The sequence below is a fragment of the Eleutherodactylus coqui genome, chromosome 5, assembly GCF_035609145.1.
Source record: "Eleutherodactylus coqui strain aEleCoq1 chromosome 5, aEleCoq1.hap1, whole genome shotgun sequence".
In the NCBI taxonomy this organism is placed as follows: Eukaryota; Metazoa; Chordata; class Amphibia; order Anura; family Eleutherodactylidae; genus Eleutherodactylus; species Eleutherodactylus coqui.
This window is the reverse complement of record NC_089841.1, coordinates 275,444,939-275,463,220: the sequence shown is the minus strand read 5'-3', so window position 1 is coordinate 275,463,220 and position 18,282 is coordinate 275,444,939. Positions and strand designations below refer to the sequence as shown.

Below are 18,282 nucleotides of genomic sequence, written 5' to 3'. Positions count from 1 at the left end.
TCCCTATTGGAGCCGCCCACCGACTCGGCGTCTAACCTGGAGGCCCGATGTCCACGGGCGGCTCTCAGTTGTGGAATCCGCATGGGTCGCCCGCGCAGAAGATCCGCAATGCAAAGTGCCCGCAGGGAAGCATCGGCATCCACAGCTGAATTTAGGCATGCGGATTTAATTTGCGGAGCATTTGGCGCGGACACATCGCAGCGCGCTCCGTATCAGTGCGGACGATCCGCACATACAACTGGGGTGCACTGCGGCTCTGACGGTTCAAATCAATTAGGGAGGGGGGGGGGGGAGGCTGGGGGCGGGGGGCGGATTTGTTTCCATTGCATTCGCAATCTCCCGTAAATGGTTTCTGCAGGTCTCCCATCCGCTCGTGGACAGGAGGCCGAAGCCTTGAGTGCGTCTACAACGTTACATATTATATATGAAGCCCGGTTACTATTAGTTACAGTATATACAGGAGGGCGCTGGAGACGGAAGAACAGAGGAGCTGGACGTTATTGACTCCAGAGAACACTAGCCGTCTCAGAAGACGCATCTTGTAACTGTAACCGGAGGGTAAGTGGGCGCACAGCCGGGCGCATCTATGGCACGGATGCCCAGGAACCAGTCTCTAAAGGTAGATGATGGCGGAAGCACAAGTGGCCGGTGCTCATCACTGTACAGCGGGTCGTGTGGCACATATGATACATGCGGCACGCTGCCCGGCTTCTGCCAATCTTACCCCATTCAGCTTCACCAAGGTTTAGTCTTGCCAGTGTCCAATAAATGACTGCTCTTGTGTGTGACTGGGGATGCACTCGTCTGCCATACGTGTTACGGGCAGATCTGCCACGCAACAGCGGAATCCACAGCAAATCTGCGTAGAAGACGTGCCCAGATTTAGTATACGAGTGCCTGGCAAGGTGATTCCTACCACACTAAGTGGCGTTATATGGTGTCCGCCTAAGAGATCAGCGTTAGTGCTGCAGCAGAGCTGCCGGATCTCCATATTATGACTCCATAGGTATCTTTGTGGGAAGCTGCTGGGCATCGCCTAGGTGATCACTTACCCCAAATAAATATGGCACATCGTGCTTCACATTAAGGGGCATGGCAAGCGCTACATTCCCTCCTTCGTACATTTCCGTGCTTTAAGCTAGAGGATGGCTTTGTGGCAACTGCATGTGGCTGAAACCAGTGGACAACTGCTGCATGATTGTGCGGTAAAAGGGCAGCACTATCAGAAACCTCCTGTGGCGGCTGGTCTGCCTCACTCCAGGTGTGGCTTAAGGGGGGGGGGGAAAGTTGATCAAAGTTGAAGACTGCGATATGGGGAGTACGATTTGGAAGACACTTTCTAATAGCAGACACATGAAATCCCCGCCGCTGCCTGTTATAAAAGGGGAACTAAACACTGAACCCCATTATTACACGGCGCCATCAACGCAGGCCATGTGATACAGGGGATGCCACATCCTCCAATGCCATCCGCTCTTGGCAGCACTAATATAAGGAGCTCTCCGCAGAAGACGTGATCTGTTTACATGGGGCATCCCTCATTGTGTAGAGGTGGTGCCCGACGTGGCATCCCTGGAATAGGCCATGTGACCTCACTGCAGCGCTGGGCTGTTGCTCCCCCACCCTCCGCTGCCGGTGGCTGACCCTGATGATGTCATTAAGCTCCACCCATTGTTTGCAGTGAATTGTAAAGGGGCGTTCCCATCCAAAAAGCTCCGCGCAACAAATCCGCATGTTTTAATCCTGCTGCGGCCGCCATGTCTTCCTACCTGCGGCCTGTACTGCGAATCGTCCGTGCAGATTCTCTCATTCAAATCTGCCTGTGGACATTGGGCTCCCAAAGTCGGTGGCAGTTAAAGGGGTGTTCCGGGGCACTTCTTTTATTATTGATACCATAGGCTATGAATAAATGATCAGCATGGACTCATCGCTCTGATCCCTGCTGCTGCTATGTTCAGTGGTGGAAGCAGAAAGCGCTGACCGTAGCACAGTGGCCAGGGTTGGTATTGCAGGCACAGCTCCCCTTGAATGTGAAGGGAGCTGAACTGCAGTATTAGCCCGGCCGCTGCGCTGTGGTCAGCACTTCCTGCTTCCTCCGCTGACCAAGGCAACAATACCAGGAATCAGCTGATCGGTGCGGATCCCAGCCAATCATCTACTGATGACCAGTCAGCCATGAACAGCAAGTTAAAGAATGTCCCAGCATATAAGTTTCAGCACACAGCACAGCGGGCCCTGTGGCCCCTGCAGCTTGTAAGTCACTGAAGCAGCGCAGCCTGCAGTTTGTGGAGCTCCCATAGACTTCTAAGGCTCGGCTCTCGCTATCCTCCCGACCACGGTATTCAGGGTGGCTGACAGCAGAGGACAGAAGATGTGCGACTTCCAGAACCCATCTGACTTTTATAGTATAGCCTGCGGATATACCACGGATGTATGAGTGCAGACAACACACAGAGAACAAAACCCGCTGATTTCGATTGGTTTATTTACATTCGTGTATTTCCTGCGCATTTCAGTCAGGCAAAAAAAAAACCGCGCCGCGCTCCGTTTACCTGTTCACTTCCACACCAAAAGTCCCCATAGAAGTCAATGAGGATGCACAAATACACAGAATACACTAGGAGATGCGTAACTGCACTGAGAAGAAGGGAGATGGAACAAGACCCCTGCAGCGCCACCTATTGGAAGGCAGCATTCCTGCAAGGCAATCTCAGACTCTTTATACAAGCCTTGTAACAATGACTGGGAAGGAACACATCTAGAACTGAATGAGTCATTTCAATCCGTGCATTTTTCCCCGCACCAACATATGAACATGCCCTTGTGCACGAATAAAGTTCAGTGAAATACGCCAAAGTGTACGAAAAAAGCATTATTCATTCCACAAAAACACTACGCTCATGCAAATACGCAGACTCTCGTGTGACGCCGGCCGCGAAACCTGAGGTGGGATACACCTTTAAGTTTTGCTGTCTCTGCTGTCACAGTGTACAGTGATGAGGGGACTCCCTGCGGGGATGAAGGAATCCCCTTGCCACTACTGCAATCTGAAAAACAGATCAGCACTCCCAGGGTTAACTTTTAAAGTAAAACCATTCTTTACTCCTCAGTAAAAAATACTGAGGAATCAAAGTTAACCCTGGGAGTGCTGGTGTATCTTTTCGATTGCATTTGTGACACTGTGGATCCTTGGGTCCAGGATCCCTTTTTGGATCGTGCACCTATGGCCGGAGTGTGCCTGGCGACGTAACTGCATGTGCTGCTATCCACCTTCTTCTTTATATTCCCCTACCACTACTGTCACGGCAGCGGCAGAGGAGCGGGATGTTCTGTCATTGCTTTCGATAGGCCTGGCGCTGCCGCTGACCCCATTGAATCAAGGAGAAACCCCTGGATGAAGGAATCCCCTGCTACAGCTGCAACAGGGGATCACGATCTTCCCCATTGCTTTTAATGTGGCCACCGCTGCTGCCAGCGGCCCATTGATATCGCAGACAGAAAGGAAATGCTGGAAACATTGCGAATGTGAAGGAGACCATTGAGAGTCATTGGTTTGATACGGCTGTGTTGGCACTCGTCTCGCAGCGTGAAGGAGCCTTCATACAGTCAGAGAGGCGAAGCTCCTTGTGCTGCACGGACGGCTCTGGGGGTCTCTACTTGGGTCAGCACTGGCAAACTCATTTATTTACCCCGATGGAATGCAGACCCCTCAGCTCGGTCGCAGCAGACAATAGGGCCGGCCACTAAACTGGTTTGACTTTATCAAGGAACAGCAAGCACGCCTCTTTCAAAAACTGGGTCTGTCCCATAGGAGCGGCCTGCTGCGTGCTCTGGAGCGCTCGGTCCATAGCGATGGCCAAACAGTCAGGTCCGAGTTTAGAGCCGGCCTCCAGGTAGCTGGTTGGGACGGATACGTCGCTGGTACTAAGTGCTTCTTCCAAGGTGTCCAGCACGGCTCGGCACACTCGCTGGTCCGACTGCTTGTCCCCATCTAGGATATGGAACAGGGTGTCTGCTTTGGACATGAACTCCACCAACACAAAGCAGGTGAGAACCCCATAACGGAAGACATCAAACGGAACGGCCTCATGATCGCGGCACTGGATCTTCTTCAGGAGGGCGGAGAGGATCTCAGCGGGGAGCGCCCCTTCCTGACCGATCTGGCTCAGCAGCTCGCTGTAGGTCTTCCCATTCAGGCCGGGCTTCTTCTTCCTTCCTCCAGCACTGAGACAGTCATAAGCAACGGCCAGGTTATTGCTGAAGGCCGTTCTGAAAGAGAGAGATAATTCACATTAACCCCTCAGCCTCCACAACTCATTATTGGTCCAGCGACTAATAGCCGGAGGTTGGCGCACATATGACAAATCAGGTAGAGGCAGCACCCCACAAGATTATTGGGGTCCAGTCAATCCCGCCGTGCTCCTAAGCCAACTAGATGGAGTTATGGAGATCTACGAGTGTGGGATCAATGGCCTAGCATACCATTCAGAAAGTATTTGCCCCCTTCGCAATTTCTTTTATTTCTACATATTTATTCCATTAGAAGGTTTCAGATCAGAAAACACAAATAATCACAAAATGTTGCTTTTAAATAAAATTGCTGCTCAGTCCGCCCGAGCCCTGTGTGAAAATGTAATTGCCCCTTAATTACTAAAGGCCCACTTAGACGGGACGAGTGTTGGGCAAACGATGGCCGCCCCTCGTCCCCATATACTGGCTGCGGTGCTCCTACATAAACGATGGCCGCCCCTCGTCCCCCACATACTGGCTGCGGTGCTCCTACATCAACGATGGCCGCCCCTCGTCCTGCACATACTGGCTGCGGTGCCCCTACATAAATGATGGCCGCCCCTCGTCCTGCACATACTGGCTGCGGTGCTCCTACATAAACGATGGCCCCCCCTCGTCCCCACATACTGGCTGCGGTGCTCCTACATAAACGATGGCCACCCCTCGTCCCCCACATACTGGCTGCGGTGCTCCTACATAAACGATGGCCCCCCCTCGTCCCCACATACTGGCTGCGGTGCTCCTACATAAACGATGGCCACCCCTCGTCCCCCACATACTGGCTGCGGTGCTCCTACATAAACGATGGCCGCCCCTCGTCCCGCACATACTGGCTGCGGTGCTACTACATAAACGATGGCCGCCTCTCGTCCCCCACATACTGGCTGCGGTGCTCCTACATAAACGATGGCCGCCCCTCGTCCCCCACATACTGGCTGCGGTGCTCCTACATAAACGATGGCCGCCCCTCGTCCCCATATACTGGCTGCGGTGCTCCTACATAAACGATGGCCGCCCCTCGTCCTGTACATACTGGCTGCGGTGCTCCTACATAAACGATGGCCGCCCCTCGTCCTGCACATACTGGCTGCGGTGCTCCTACATAAACGATGGCCGCCCCTCGTCCCCATATACTGGCTGTGGTGCTCCTACATAAACGATGGCCGCCCATCGTCCCGTACATACTGGCTGCGGTGCTCCTACATCAACGATGGCCGCCCCTCGTCCTGTACATACTGGCTGCGGTGCTCCTACATAAACGATGGCCGCCCCTCGTCCCCCACATACTGGCTGCGGTGCTCCTACATAAACGATGGCCGCCCCTCGTCCCCCACATACTGGCTGCGGTGCTCCTACATAAACGATGGCCGCCCCTCGTCCCCCCCATACTGACTGCGGTGCTCCTACATAAACGATGGCCGCCCCTCGTCCCCCACATACTGGCTGTGGTGCTCCTACATAAACGATGGCCGCCCCTCGTCCCCCACATACTGACTGCGGTGCTCCTACATAAACGATGGCCGCCCCTCGTCCCCCACATACTGGCTGCGGTGCTCCTACATCAACGATGGCCGCCCCTCGTCCTGCACATACTGACTGCGGTGCTCCTACATAAACGATGGCCGCCCCTCGTCCTGCACATACTGGCTGCGGTGCTCCTACATAAACGATGGCCGCCCCTCGTCCTGTACATACTGGCTGCGGTGCTCCTACATAAACGATGGCCGCCCCTCGTCCTGTACATACTGGCTGCGGTGCTCCTACATAAACGATGGCCGCCCATCGTCCCGTACATACTGGCTGCGGTGCTCCTACATCAACGATGGCCGCCCCTCGTCGTGTACATACTGGCTGCGGTGCTCCTACATAAACGATGGCCGCCCCTCGTCCCCCACATACTGGCTGCGGTGCTCCTACATAAACGATGGCCGCCCCTCGTCCCGCACATACTGGCTGCGGTGCTCCTACATAAACGATGGCCGCCCCTCGTCCGCACATACTGGCTGCGGTGCTCCTACATAAACAATGGCCGCCCCTCGTCCCCCACATACTGGCTGCGGTGCTCCTACATAAACGATGGCCGCCCCTCGTCCCCCACATACTGGCTGCGGTGCTCCTACATAAACGATGGCCGCCCCTCGTCCTGTACATACTGGCTGCGGTGCTCCTACATAAACGATGGCCGCCCCTCGTCCTGTACATACTGGCTGCGGTGCTCCTACATAAACGATGGCCACCCCTCGTCCTGTACATACTGGCTGCGGTGCTCCTACATAAACGATGGCCGCCCATCGTCCCGTACATACTGGCTGCGGTGCTCCTACATCAACGATGGCCGCCCCTCGTCCTGTACATACTGGCTGCGGTGCTCCTACATAAACGATGGCCGCCCCTCGTCCCCCACATACTGGCTGCGGTGCTCCTACATAAACGATGGCCGCCCCTCGTCCTGTACATACTGGCTGCGGTGCTCCTACATAAACGATGGCCACCCCTCGTCCTGTACATACTGGCTGTGGTGCTCCTACATAAACGATGGCCGCCCCTCGTCCCCCACATACTGGCTGCGGTGCTCCTACATAAACGATGGCCGCCCCTCGTCCAGTACATACTGGCTGTGGTGCTCCTACATAAACGATGGCCGCCCCTCGTCCCCCACATACTGACTACGGTGCTCCTACATAAACGATGGCCGCCCCTCATCCCCCACATACTGGCTGCGGTGCTCCTACATAAACGATGGCCGCCCCTCGTCCCCCACATACTGGCTGCGGTGCTCCTACATAAACGATGGCCGCCCCTCGTCCCCCACATACTGGCTGCGGTGCTCCTACATAAACGATGGCCGCCCCTCGTCCCCACATACTGGCTGCGGTGCTCCTACATAAACGATGGCCGCCCCTCGTCCCCACATACTGGCTGCAGTGCTCCTACATAAACGATGGCGCCCCTCGTCCCCCACATACTGGCTGCGGTGCTCCTACATAAACGATGGCCGCCCCTCGTCCCCACATACTGGCTGCAGTGCTCCTACATAAACGATGGCCGCCCCTTGTCCCCCACATACTGGCTGCGGTGCTCCTACATAAACGATGGCCGCCCCTCGTCCCCCACATACTGGCTGCGGTGCTCCTACATAAACGATGGCCGCCCCTCGTCCCACACATACTGGCTGCGGTGCTCCTACATAAACGATGGCCGCCCCTCGTCCTGCACATTCTGGCTGCGGTGCTCCTACATAAACAATGGCCGCCCCTCGTCCTGTACATACTGGCTGCGGTGCTCCTACATAAACGATGGCCGCCCCTCGTCCCCCACATACTGGCTGCGGTGCTCCTACATAAACGATGGCCGCCCCTCGTCCCCACATACTGGCTGCGGTGCTCCAACATAAACGATGGCCGCCCCTCGTCCCCCACATACTGGCTGCGGTGCTCCTACATAAACGATGGCCGCCCCTCGTCCTGCACATACTGGCTGCGGTGCTCCTACATAAACGATGGCCGCCCCTCGTCCTGCACATACTGGCTGCGGTGCTCCTACATAAACAATGGCCGCCCCTCGTCCCTCACATACTGGCTGCGGTGCTCCTACATAAACAATGGCCGCCCCACATCCTGCACATACTGGCTGCGGTGCTCCTACAATCAGCTGCTACATGTGGGGCCCATGTCGTTAATCTACTTCACCTGTACAAAAAAAACATTTCTTCCTTCCCCTCTGGGTCCTTGGCTGTGTCTGACAACTGAGGACCCGGCCAGCTGTCAGGCAAACAATGCCGACACTCGTCCTAGTGATGTTCGCTCCGCTGCGGTTACACAGGAACGGGTATCGCTGGCATCGCTCACAGCGCCGCTGTGTGAAGGCGGATCGGCCGGGTAGCGTTCCCAGAGAAACTTTACAGACCGGTGAAGGTGCCCGGTTCCACAATAAGACAATACTGAGCAAAAATGGCGTCCATGGGCGATCCGCAAGACGGAAATCACTGCTGACCAAAAACTATGCAAAGACTCATCTCGCATTTGTCCAAAAACATCTAGATGATGGAATGAGGAGTCAGAGGGGAACCTTCTGGAAGACACGGCTCCCCTTCCATCTGGCATCCAACTGATCACTGCAGAAGTCACTGAGCGGAAACTGTCAGCAAGCAGACTGCCAGGTATAAACCCGCAGCCGCACACGGGACATCGCATACCGGCTGCGTGCGGCCCACAACCTGTACTATCTGGCCGTGTAATGAACACGCTGTCATTTATCTGGCGATTATTTCACACAAGACATGCGAGCGCCAACATGGCCGCCTGTAGCAGCTAATATAGCATATTACGTGCCATGTTAACACATCCGTCAAATTCAGACAGACATCTGCTTACTCATCTCCCAAACGCTGACTGTCTCACTGGCTGACTGCCCCCCCGCTGACCGCCTCGCCCGCTGACCGCCTCCTCCGCTGACCGAACCCCTGCTGACCGCCTCCTCCGCTGACCGGCCCCTCCCGCTGACCGCCTCGCCCGCTGACCGCCCCCCCCCCCGCTGACCGCCTCCTCCGTTGACCGGCCCCCCCGCTGACCGCCTCCTCCGCTGACCGGCCCCCCCGCTGACCGCCTCCTCCGCTGACCGGCCCCCCCGCTGACCGCCTCGCCCCCGGTGACCGGCCCCCCTGCTGACCGACCGTCCCCCCCCCCCCCCCCCGCTGACCGGCCCCTCCACTGACCGGCCCCCCCGCTGACCACCTCCTCTGCTGACCAGCCCCCCCGCTGACCGCCTCCCCGCTGACCGGCCCCCCTGCTGACCGCCTCGCCGCTGACCGCCTCGCCCGCTGACCGGCCCCCCCGCTGACCGGCCCCTCCACTGACCGCCCCCCCGCTGACCACCCCCCCCGGACCGCCTCCTCCGCTGACCGGCCCCCCGCTGACCGCCTCGCCCGCTGACCGCCCCCCCCGACCGCCTCCTCCGCCGACCGCCCCCCCCCGCTGACCGCCCCCCCGCTGACCGGCCCCTCCACTGACTGCCCCCCGCCCCTGCTGACCGCCTCCCCTCCGCTTTCCCACAATCATTGTTTACAATAGCAAAGAAGTGAAGTCTCAAATGTGACTGCCACAGACAACTACTGGCCTCACCGACGCCGGGTCCATCTAAGAGCGCATTCACGATGAGGCCCCCCGCTCTGGCGTGTTTCCGTTTTTTGGTTGCATTCCTGGAAATGAACAAAAATATAAAAACTGCTGCCTTCAGCCGACGCCGGACTCCCCTGACCATGATGGGGTGGGTCCGAGTACTGGCGTACCAACCAGCCTTAAGCTCCAATCACAGCGGGCAGTTCGGTCGCAGTACAGACCGCATCAAAAAGTGCGCTTGCAAAACATGTTATTTGCCGCATCGTACTGCAGACCTAGGAGAACTCTCCCGGTTTCACCAATGCACGGCCCGTGGGGATGGAGCCTTAGGGCTGCTGCAGGGATGCAGCCACCCATCCCTGCAGGGCTGGAGGAATCCCCTGGGGGGGTGGATTCTGAAAGATAAGCCCTACCCCAAAAATAATCCATAACTGTAGAAAACAATACATAAAAATGATAATACATCACCTTAGAAGCGCCATCATCTCCGGCGCTCAGCCAATCAGAGGCGGAGAAGAGAAGCTGCTGCTGCCGGCCCCACTGACGACAATGGGAGAGCCTCAGGATCCACTGCAGCAGCCGTGACAGCCACAGCAGGGGATTCCTTCAGCCATCGTGTCCCATTGATTTAAATGGCGCTGATGCTGCCGCCGGCCCCGATGGGAACAATCAGCGAGATCGCAAAAAGAATAGTGCGATTTTGTTTTCCTGCTGCGTTAAAACCTCGCACATGCGCACGGAGCCATTGGCTTCCTAATTTTGCAATTTCCTGCAGCGCTGGGAAGCGGTGTGCCTTCATCGCCAGTGTGAAGGCACCCTCAGTGATGGACGTGCTGCAGCCAGAGACTGACTAACGGACGCAGCTGGGATGACGTCATTACTAGGTGTGGGTCCGTCTACACCAAGCCACATCGGAGTTCGCACGGCCACCGGTCTATACGGCAGACACAGCGTCGGCTCCTCCAAACGAGAATCAGCCAGTCCTTCACGTTCGCTGTACGACAACGACTGAATGGTCCATATACTAAAGGCGTCAACGACGAAGCCTGCAGGACACGAGCGGCGAACGAAAAGCGAATGATGTATCGGCCGGTCGTTGGCTGCGCTGACACTTAACATATTTGGCTCATTTAAATGACTTTTGATTGATATAATTCCATGTAAACGAAGACTGGGGCAGCGGAGGGCGATAAAGGGCGGCGGAGGGCGATGAAGGGCAGCGGAGGGCGATGAAGGGCAGCGGAGGGCGATGAAGGGCAGCGGAGGGCGATGAAGGGCAGCGGAGGGCGATGAAGGGCAGCGGAGGGCGATGAAGGGCAGCGGAGGGCGGCGATGAAAGGCGGCGGAGGGCGGCGATGAAAGGCGGCGGAGGGCGGCGATGAAAGGCGGCGGAGGGCGATGAAAGGTGGCGGAGGGCGAAGAAAGGTGGCGGAGGGCGGTGAAGGGCGGCGGAGGGCGGTGAAGGGCGGCGGAGAGCGATGAAGGGCAGCGGAGGGCGATGAAAGGCGGCGGAGGGCGATGAAAGGCAGCAGAGGGCGATGAAAGGCGGCGGAGGGCGATGAAAGGCGGCGGAGGGCGATGAAAGGTGGCGGAGGGCGAAGAAAGGTGGCGGAGGGCGGCGAAGGGCGGCGGAGGGCGGTGAAGGGCGGCGGAGAGCGATGAAGGGTGGCGGAGGGCGATGAAAGGCGGCGGAGGGCGATGAAAGGCGGCGGAGGGCGATGAAAGGCAGCGGAGGGCGATGAAAGGCAGCGGAGGGCGATGAAAGGCAGCGGAGGGCGATGAAAGGCAGCGGAGGGCGATGAAAGGCAGCGGAGGGCGAGGAAGGGCAGCGGAGGGCGAGGAAGGGCAGCGGAGGGCGAGGAAGGGCAGCGGAGGGCGAGGAAGGGCAGCGGAGGGCGATGAAAGGCAGCGGAGGGCGAGGAAGGGCAGCGGAGGGCGAGGAAGGGCAGCGAGCCATCATGGTGAATATATATATTATACACAAAGAAATCTATATACTCTGCACTATGGATGACTGCAGACGGCGACCCCGCGGACCTGCTCTCCTCTATACTGCGGATGACGGCGACCCCGCGGGCCTGCTCTCCTCTATACCACAGATGACGGCGACCCCGCGGACCTGCTCTCCTCTATACTGCGGATGACGGCGACCCAGCGAACCTGCTCTCCTCTATACTGCGGATGACGGCGACCCCGCGGACCTGCTCTCCTCTATACTGCGGATGATGGCGACCCTGCGGACCTGCTCGCCTCTATACTGCGGATGACGGCGACCCCGCGGACCTGCTCTCCTCTATAGTGCGGATGACGGCGACCCCGCGGACCTGCTCTCCTCTATAGTGCGGATGACGGCGACCCCGCGGACCTGCTCTCCTCTATACTGCGGATGACGGCGACCCCGCGGACCTGCTCGCCTCTATACTGCGGATGACGGCGACCCAGCGGACCTGCTCGCCTCTATACTGCGGATGATGGCGACCCCGCGGACCTGCTCGCCTCTATACTGCAGGGGTCGCAGCTTGCCCCCTGCAGCTATGCGTGTACTTACAGGAGCAGTACTGACCGTCTGACATCATGACGTCAGCGCATGCAGCAATGACGTCATAGGAGAGGCCCTCCTACCTCTGCGAGTGGTGGGCCAGCCGCAGATACCAGACGGCGTGCGCCACCCGCTGCGGGCCCCCGTCCAGCTCCTGGAAGTAGTCAGCCAGGAAGCCCACCGCGTCCTCCGGCCGGGCCTCCAGCAGCTTCACGGCGGCCTCCCGCAGCAGCTCCCGCACTCCGGCCCGGGCCAGGAAGTCCGCCTCGCTGGTGGCCCGTGTGTGAGGCCGCGGGGAGCCGCTCACTACCCGCCTCCGCTCCGCCATGCCGCCGCTCAGCGGGAGAAGTCGGTCCGGCGCCATGTCATGTAAGGGCAGCGCCAAGGCTCAGCGCTGGTTGCCACGGCAACCGCTGCGCCGCACTGCTCTGTGAGGCCGTGCGCCCGATGCTGGTGCCTGCAGCATGCGGGGAGGGAGGCGCCGGGGGCGGCAGGAGGCTCAAACTAAATGTGACCAAACAGCCGGGGTCCACGGCCAACAGCCCCGGCGCGCTCCTCGGTGCCCTCTCCTCTGTATCCTCTCCTCGGTGCCCTCTCCTCTGTGCCCTCTCCTGGGTGCCCTCTCCTCTGTATCCTCTCCTTGGTGCCCTCTCCTGGTTTTCTTCTCCTCGGTGCCCTCTCTTGGTTGCCCTCTCCTCTGTATCCTCTTTTGGTTGCCCTTTTTCTGTATCCTCTCTTCTGTGCCCTCTCTTGGTTGCCTTTTCCTGGTTGCCCTCTCCTCTGTATCCTCTCCTCTGTGCCCTCTCTTGGTTGCCCTCTCCTCTGTATCCTGGTTGCCCTCTCCTCTGTATCCTCTCCTGGTTGCCCTCTCCTCTGTATCCTCTCCTCTGTGCCCTCTCTTGGTTGCCCTCTCCTCTGTATCCTGGTTGCCCTCTCCTCTGTATCCTCTCCTGGTTGCCCTCTCCTCTGTGCCCTCTCTTGGTTGCCCTCTCCTCTGTATCCTCTCCTCTGTGCCCTCTCCTGGTTGCCCTCTCCTCTGTGCCCTCTCTTGGTTTCCTTCTCCTGGTTTTCCTCTCCTGGTTGCCCTCTCTTGGTTGCCCTCTCCTCTGTATCCTCTCCTGGGTGCCCTCTCTTGGTTGCCCTCTCCTCTGTATCCTCTCCTCTGTGCCCTCTCCTGGTTGCCCTCTCCTGGTTGCCCTCTCCTCTGTGCCCTCTCTTGGTTGCCCTCTCCTCTGTATCCTCTCCTGGTTTTCCTCTCCTGGTTGCCCTCTCCTCTGTGCCCTCTCCTGGTTGCCCTCTCCTCTGTGCCCTCTCCTGGTTGCCCTCTCTTGGTTGCCCTCTCCTCTGTATCCTCTCCTGGGTGCCCTCTCCTCTGTATCCTCTCCTCTGTATCCTCTCCTGGTTGCCCTCTCCTCTGTGCCGTCTCTTGGTTGCCCTCTCCTCTGTATCCTTTCCTGGGTGCCCTCTCCTCTGTATCCTCTCCTCTGTATCCTCTCCTGGGTGCCCTCTCCTCTGTGCCCTCTCTTGGTTGCCCTCTCCTGTTTGCCCTCTCCTCTATGCCCTCTCCTGGTTGCCCTCTCCTCTGTGCCCTCTCTTGGTTTTCCTCTCCTGGGTGCCCTCTCCTCGTTTTCCTCTCCTGGTTGCCCTCTCCTCGTTTTCCTCTCCTGGGTGCCCTCTCCTCTGTGCCCTCTCCTGGTTGCCCTCTCCTCTGTGCCCTCTCTTGGTTTTCCTCTCCTGGGTGCCCTCTCCTCTGTGCCCTGTCTTGGTTTCCTTCTCCTGGTTTTCCTCTCCTGGTTTTCCTCTTCTGGTTGCCCTCTCCTCTGTGCCCTCTCCTCTGTATCCTCTCCTGGGTGCCCTCTCCTCTGTATCCTCTCCTGGTTGCCCTCTCCTCTGTGCCCTCTCTTGGTTGCCCTCTCCTGTTTGCCCTCTCCTCTATACCCTCTCCTGGTTGCCCTCTCCTGGTTTTCCTCTCCTGGTTGCCCTCTCCTCTGTGCCCTCTCTTGGTTTTCCTCTCCTGGGTGCCCTCTCCTCTGTGCCCTCTCTTGGTTTTCCTCTCCTGGGTGCCCTCTCCTCTGTGCCCTGTCTTGGTTTCCTTCTCCTGGTTTTCCTCTCCTGGTTTTCCTCTCCTGGTTTTCCTCTTCTGGTTGCCCTCTCCTCTGTATCCTCTCCTGGGTGCCCTCTCCTCGTTGCCCTCTCTTGGTTTTCCTCTCCTGGTTGCCCTCTCCTCTGTATCCTCTCCTGGGTGCCCTCTCCTCTGTGCCCTCTCCTGGTTGCCCTCTCCTCTGTGCCCTCTCTTGGTTTTCCTCTCCTGGGTGCCCTCTCCTCTGTGCCCTGTCTTGGTTTCCTTCTCCTGGTTTTCCTCTCCTGGTTTTCCTCTTCTGGTTGCCCTCTCCTCTGTGCCCTCTCCTCTGTATCCTCTCCTGGTTGCCCTCTCCTCTGTATCCTCTCCTGGTTGCCCTCTCCTGGGTGCCCTCTCCTCGTTGCCCTCTCTTGGTTTTCCTCTCCTGGTTGCCCTCTCCTCTGTATCCTCTCCTGGGTGCCCTCTCCTCGTTGCCAGTGCCTCAGTGTTCGCTGCCGCTTCCATCGAGCTGAGAAGCGACATCTGTAAAAGTGCCTAAATCCATAAGCGCGCCGCCGCAGCTGCCGTACGCCATTTGTAACACAGGGTTGTCACAAGTCTTCCCAATTTGAAGCACCCATAACTCCTGTCTAAGGCCAGCTGCACACGAGCGGAAGAGAAATAGCGGGCGCCGTAGCGGATGGGTTTTGCGCAGCGAAGAAGACTTTTTTTTCACGTATAATTTTATGTGGGATAAATGTAACGTGTCATCTTCCCATCTCGCTTCTTTCTGGGTAATGCCAAAGACTCATCAGCAGCCCCTCGTACATAATGGGAGCGGCCCCCCGTATATGTGGGTCCCCCCTTGTTATATATGGATAACCCCTTCTTCTGATAAGTCTTTGGCTTTACCCAAAGAAACGAGATGGGAAGATGAAACGTTCCATGGCTCCCACATCCTCCACTGATGCCAACACACTTCTTACATCGGGATTCCAAGTTCAGTTGTGCCTCTAACCATCCATCCGTAGCAGCCATGGCATCAGTAATGGGGTGACATGTGGTCCCCTTGAGGTGTTTCTTCAGGTTTGGATACAGATGATAGTCGGAGGGATCTAGATCTGGTGAATAAGGTGGGTGGTCAACCACCTGGAAGCCTAGCTCCACCGGTTTTGCTGTGGTCTTTTGTACAGTGTGAGCGGAGGCGTTGTCTGGCAGGAACAGGATTCCTTTGGACAGCTTGCTGCGCCTTTTGGCCTTCAGAGCTGCCTTCAATTGGTCCAAAAGTTCAATGTAATCCCTTGCATTGATGGTGGAACCATTGTGAAGGTCGTCCACTAGGAGCACCCCCTCCTTATCCCAGAACTTCCACTCTCTGACCGCTCCCCCTAGTGGTGGCTGTATATATCTGTATGTAGTGAGCTCCCCCTAGTGGTGGCTGTATATATCTGTACACTGACGCCATCACCTTAGTGGCTGAGAACCACTGGGCCTCCACTCTCTGACCGCTCCCCCTAGTGGTGGCTGTATATATCTGTACACAGACGCCATCACCTTAGTGGCTGAGAACCACTGGGCCTCCACTCTCTGACTGCGCCTCCTAGTGGTGGCTGTATATATCTGTATGTAGTGAGCTCCCCCTAGTGATGGCTGTATATATCTGAACACAGACGCCATCACATTAGTGGCTGACAACTACTGGGCCTCCACTCTCTGACCGCTCCCCCTAGTGGCGGCTGTATATATCTGTATGTAGTGAGCTCCCCCTAGTGGTGGCTGTATATATCTGTACACTAACGCCATCACCTTAGTGGCTGAGAACCACTGGGCCTCCACTCTCTGACCGCTCCCCCTAGTGGTGGCTGTATATATCTGTATGTAGTGAGCTCCCCCTAGTGGTGGCTGTATATATCTGTACACAGACGCCATCACCTTAGTGGCTGAGAACCACTGGGCCTCCACTCTCTGACTGCGCTTCCTAGTGGTGGCTGTATATATCTGTATGTAGGGAGCTCCCCCTAGTGTTAGTTGTATATATCTGTATGTAGTGAGCTCCCCCTAGTGGTGGTTGTATATATCTGTACACTGACGCCATCACCTTAGTGGCTGATAACCACTGGGCCTCCACTCTCTGACCGCTCCCCCTAGTGGTGGCTGTATATATCTGTATGTAGTGAGCTCCCCCTAGTGGTGGCTGTATATATCTGTACACAGACGCCATCACCTTAGTGGCTGACAACCACTGGGCCTCCACTCTCTGACCGCTCCTTGGTATCGGGGTCATACACATAAATCCAGGTCTCATCCATAGTGACCGGTCCATCCAGGAAGTTCTGATCAGTCTGGAAACGCTGACAAATGGACCGGGAAGTTGTCACTCGATGCTTTTCTGATCTGTTGTCAGATATTTGGGGACCCACTGTGCAGATAGCTTCTTCATGGATAATGACACAAACCCGTTCACCATAAACCCCCATGATGGCGGCTATTCCTGCCGCCGGCCGATTCTCCAGTATGGGGTTGTGCGCAGCATCGACGATCTCCGGAACAACAACCTCTCTCGGTCGTCCAGGACGTTCCTCATCATTGGGGCTGAAGTGGCACCCAGTTCTTACCTGTAGAGAATGAAGGGCATTGATCCCCCGATGTCTGCCACATATCACCAGGAATATCCTGCGCCGACTTTATCACTCCTCTGCTCTCATTGGCTGTGAATATCGCCTTAGACGCCGCCATTTTGTTTTGCCGCGTGCCGAGATCACTGTGGCCATAAGCTACAAACACATATATTAGACACATAAGGCTTTCATGTGATGGAACATTCGTTACCATAGAAACAAAAAGCAAAAGACTTATCAGCACCCAGTCGTAATAGATGATGGGAGAGATCTCTGTAGTGACCCCTGATATATTATACATAGTTATTAGAGCGCCCCCTTATTACAGTCCTGGGTATAATAGATGACGGTAGAGATCTCTGTAGTGACCCCTGATATATTATACATAGTTATTAGAGTGCCCCCTTGTTACAGTTCTGGGTATAATAGATGATGGGAGAGATCTCTGTACTGACCCCTGATATATTATACATAGTTATTAGAGCGCCCCCTAGTTACAGTTCTGGGTATAATAGATGATGGGAGAGATCTCTGTAGTGACCCCTGATATATTATACATAGTTATTAGAGCGCCCCCTTGTTACACTCCTGGGTATAATAGATGATGGGAGAGATCTCTGTACTGACCCCTGATATATTATACATAGTTATTAGAGCGCCCCCTTGTTATAGTCCTGGGTATAATAGATGATGGTAGAGATCTCTGTACTGACCTCTGATATATCTATACATAGTTATTAGAGCGCCCCCTTGTTACAGTCCTGGGTATATTAGATGATGGGAGAGATCTCTGTACTGACCCCTGATATATTATACATAGTTATTAGAGCGCCCCCTTATTACAGTCCTGGGTATAATAGATGATGGTAGAGATCTCTGTAGTGACCCCTGATATATTATACATAGTTATTAGAGTGCCCCCTTGTTACAGTTCTGGGTATAATAGATGATGGGAGAGATCTCTGTACTGACCCCTGATATATTATACATAGTTATTAGAGCGCCCCCTAGTTACAGTTCTGGGTATAATAGATGATGGGAGAGATCTCTGTAGTGACCCCTGATATATTATACATAGTTATTAGAGCGCCCCCTTGTTACACTCCTGGGTATAATAGATGATGGGAGAGATCTCTGTACTGACCCCTGATATATTATACATAGTTATTAGAGCGCCCCCTTGTTATAGTCCTGGGTATAATAGATGATGGGAGAGATCTCTGTACTGACCCCTGATATATTATACATAGTTATTAGAGCGCCCCCTTGTTACAGTCCTGGGTATAATAGATGATGGGAGAGATCTCTGTACTGACCCCTGATATATCTATACATAGTTATTAGAGCGCCCTCTTGTTACAGTCCTGGGTATAATAGATGATGGTAGAGATCTCTGTACTGACCCCTGATATATCTATACATAGTTATTAGAGCTCGCCTTTGTTACAGTCCTGGGTATAATAGATGATGGGAGAGATCTCTGTACTGACCCCTGATATATCTATACATAGTTATTAGAGCGCCCCCTAGTTACAGTTCTGGGTATAATAGATGATGGGAGAGATCTCTGTACTGACCCCTGATATATTATACATAGTTATTAGAGCGCCCCCTTGTTACACTCCTGGGTATAATAGATGATGGGAGAGATCTCTGTAC

The 18,282-nt window shown here is 55.9% G+C and overlaps 2 protein-coding genes across 2 annotated transcripts; both read right to left on the bottom strand.

The window, feature by feature from the left end:
* Nucleotides 1-2,468: 2,468 nt before the first annotated feature.
* TPGS1 (tubulin polyglutamylase complex subunit 1) lies at nt 2,469-12,392 on the bottom strand. The gene is made up of 2 exons (XM_066604760.1): nt 12,030-12,392; nt 2,469-4,269 (listed from the first exon to the last, which is right to left on the bottom strand). Exons 1-2 carry the CDS (start codon nt 12,308-12,310, stop codon nt 3,744-3,746), a joined length of 807 nt encoding a protein of 268 aa, XP_066460857.1. The 5' UTR covers nt 12,311-12,392; the 3' UTR covers nt 2,469-3,743.
* Nucleotides 12,393-12,445: 53 nt separating this feature from the next.
* LOC136628980 (ribosome-binding protein 1-like) lies at nt 12,446-14,530 on the bottom strand. Its single transcript, XM_066605055.1, has one exon. The coding sequence runs from the start codon at nt 14,528-14,530 to the stop codon at nt 12,446-12,448; it is 2,085 nt and encodes a 694-aa protein (XP_066461152.1).
* Nucleotides 14,531-18,282: the final 3,752 nt, after the last annotated feature.